General features: G+C 41.8%; 1 protein-coding gene across 1 annotated transcript; it reads left to right on the plus strand.

Moving 5' to 3' along the window:
* Window positions 1-439: 439 nt before the first annotated feature.
* LOC125154074 (olfactory receptor-like protein OLF3) lies at window positions 440-1,158 on the plus strand. The gene has a single exon (XM_047837757.1). The coding sequence runs from the start codon at window positions 532-534 to the stop codon at window positions 1,156-1,158; it is 627 nt and encodes a 208-aa protein (XP_047693713.1). The 5' UTR covers window positions 440-531.
* The last annotated feature ends 1,729 nt before the right edge of the window (window positions 1,159-2,887 follow it).

A 2,887-nucleotide genomic window follows, 5' to 3' on the forward strand; every position in this document is an offset into this window, starting at 1 on the left:
CTGGTAAGTCATGAAAACAGGTTTCATATTCAAGTTCTTTAATTCCAGATTTTTCCATGATGCCAGCCTTATTTGCAGACTGTATCTGCCTCTTCCAAATCTTTTTTCTTTGGTAATTTATTTATACATTTCATCATGTTTTGTGCACCAGATACATGTAGGGTTGTGCTTGAATGTTGACCCATGCTTACCATCATTGCTTATTTTACTTCCCATGGTCATCTACAGTTCTCCCCTGCCCTGGAAACTTGGGTAAACTGGAGAGATATAGAACTTCCAGAATTGCACTGCTTTCTCTCCAGACTTTACTTGACTCCCTGAGACCACATCACATCCTTATGTTTCCTCTCTTATGTAGAGTAGATACAGGGGATCAAGTCTATCAACTTGGCCCATATGATTGAACATATCTAGCTATGGCATATCATTAGGATTGCATTCTTTTAAGAATAAGTTATTCTTATGGTTCTTTCATTCAACAGTTTCTGTTCTCTCTGACTCTCTGCAGACTAATAATCTTCACATTTTTTAATGGAAACAAATAACCAGACATGGGTGAGAGAGTTTATTCTCCTCGGCCTGTCCAGTGACTGGGACACACAGGTCTCCCTCTTTGTCCTCTTCTTGATTATGTACTTGGTGACAGTGCTGGGGAACTTCCTCATTGTCCTTCTGATCAGACTGGACAGCCGACTCCACACTCCCATGTACTTCTTTCTCACCAACCTCTCCCTTGTTGATGTCTCTTATGCCACAAGTATTGTTCCTCAGATGCTGGCACATTTTCTTGCAGAACATAAAGCAATCCCATTTGTGAGCTGTGCAGCCCAGTTATTTTTCTCCTTGGGCTTGGGTGGGATTGAGTTTGTCCTACTGGCAGTGATGGCCTACGACCGCTATGTGGCTGTGTGCGACCCCCTGCGATACTCAGTCATCATGCATGGAGGGCTCTGTACTAGGTTGGCCATCACATCCTGGGTCAGTGGTTCTCTCAACTCTCTCATGCAGACCATCATCACCTTTCAGCTGCCCATGTGCGCAAACAAGTATATTGATCACATATCCTGTGAAATCCTAGCTGTGGTCAGACTGGCCTGTGTGGACACCTCCTCCAATGAGATCATAATCATGGTTTCTAGCATCGTTCTGCAGATATAAAACCATTAACAGAAAACGTTGGGTTGGTGCCAGTATTCCTGACCATGATGGGTACATTTAGTATATACAACAGCTAAATACTCAGCCACAGCTCAGGTGAATCCTCCTATAAATGAAAGTGCCATCTCCATTGATAATCAAGTTTGTGAATTTATGGTTCTTGTGTATTTGGCCTAGTCATAGATAAAACATATCTGTAGGTTGTAGGACTCACCCTCCTGTCTTCTGCTCTTGTATTCAGGACTTTATTCGTCTGAGCTAAGACTGTAGAGGACTCCAAATAGGAATCCAATATGACTGAGACTTGATGGACGATTGCAAAGATATGCATAGACTTTCAGAGGAGAAAAAGCTTTCAGCATTTTTATCCCTTAGGTATAGGGCATCGTCTCTATAATGAGTAGGGGGAAATATGGGTAGTGGGCTCACCCTCAAGGTTCACTATATTTCACATTGGATTTTGGGGGCCAGTCCAAGGTTTTGTCCATCTCTGCAGTCTTTGAATTCACATGAAAAGTGGAAAGAATTATTATTCTGAAATATAATTCTGGAAAGTGAGATACTGGGGAAAACTTCTATAGTGTGCATATCTCTTGAGTCTGTTTGAACTAACAATTCTCCCTTCCTAATGAAGATAAAAAAGACAATTTATTGAAGAAGCCAGCCAAAAGAAGTGGAAAAAGATAGTTTTAAATGAATAAAGCACTCACTGGGGTAGGAAACTAAGATGTGGCAATGAATGTTGCAAATAGAAAAAGTACCCTTGTGTTAAGCCCTGAACACTCTCATGTTTGCAAGTTTATCTGAATATGGAGTGTTTGTCCATAGAGTAGCAATGGAAACTAAAAGCAATTAAAAATGATTTTAGGGGCACCTGAGTGTCTCAGTTGGTTGAGTGTCTGATTTGGCCCAGGTCATGATCTCACGGTCCCTGAGTTCGAGCCCCATGTGGGGCTCTGTACTGACAACTCAGAGCCTGGAGCCTGCTTCAGATTCTGTGCCTCCCTCTTTCTCTGCTCATTTCCCACTTGTGCTATGTCTCTCTGTCAAAAATAAATAACATTTAAAAAATTAAAAAAAAAGATTCTAGGGGAGCCTTGGTGGCTCAGTGGGTTAAGCATCTGACTTCAGCTCAGGTCATGATCTTGTGGTTAGTGAGTTAGAGCTCCACGCCTGACTGTGCTGACAGCTCAGAACCTGAAGCCTGCTTTGGATTCTGTGTCTCCCTCTCTCTCTCTCTCTCTCTCTGTCCCTCCCCTCTCATGCTCTGTCTGTCTCTCATAAATTAATAAGCATTAAAATAGATTTTTTAAAATGACTTTAAAATGGGAAAGACAGCAACTGAAGACATTTCCAGAGAACCATTAAGTAATAATCTTCTCTATGTGGCACCAATATAGTGAAAATTCTGTCAGTGCTTGTTTGATTTTCTGTGGGTCAGGTTTCTGGTCTTAACTTGATGAGTAGTTGCTCATAGTTCTTTGAGACCTTATCAGTTCTATTAGAGCAGGAATATGGGGAGGATGTGGCAAAAGGCCAAGAGGGCACTTTACCACATTGCAAAGCCATGTTACTTGGGGGCCATCCCCTTCCTCTCAGGCATCCCGCAGAGTTGTAGGGAACTCATGGAAGGAGCTCCCATCTGGGAGGTCCACTGGTCAGAGTTTAGGTAAATTTTTTTTTAATTTTTTTTTCAACGTTTTTATTTATTTCTGGGACAGAGAGAGAC

Source organism: Prionailurus viverrinus, chromosome A2 (assembly GCF_022837055.1).
Source record: "Prionailurus viverrinus isolate Anna chromosome A2, UM_Priviv_1.0, whole genome shotgun sequence".
NCBI classification, from domain to species: Eukaryota; Metazoa; Chordata; class Mammalia; order Carnivora; family Felidae; genus Prionailurus; species Prionailurus viverrinus.

What these genes read in the sequence shown, in the direction of transcription:
- LOC125154074 (XM_047837757.1), top strand. Translation starts at nt 532, where the DNA reads ATGGAAACAAATAACCAGACATGGGTGAGAGAGTTTATTCTCCTCGGC.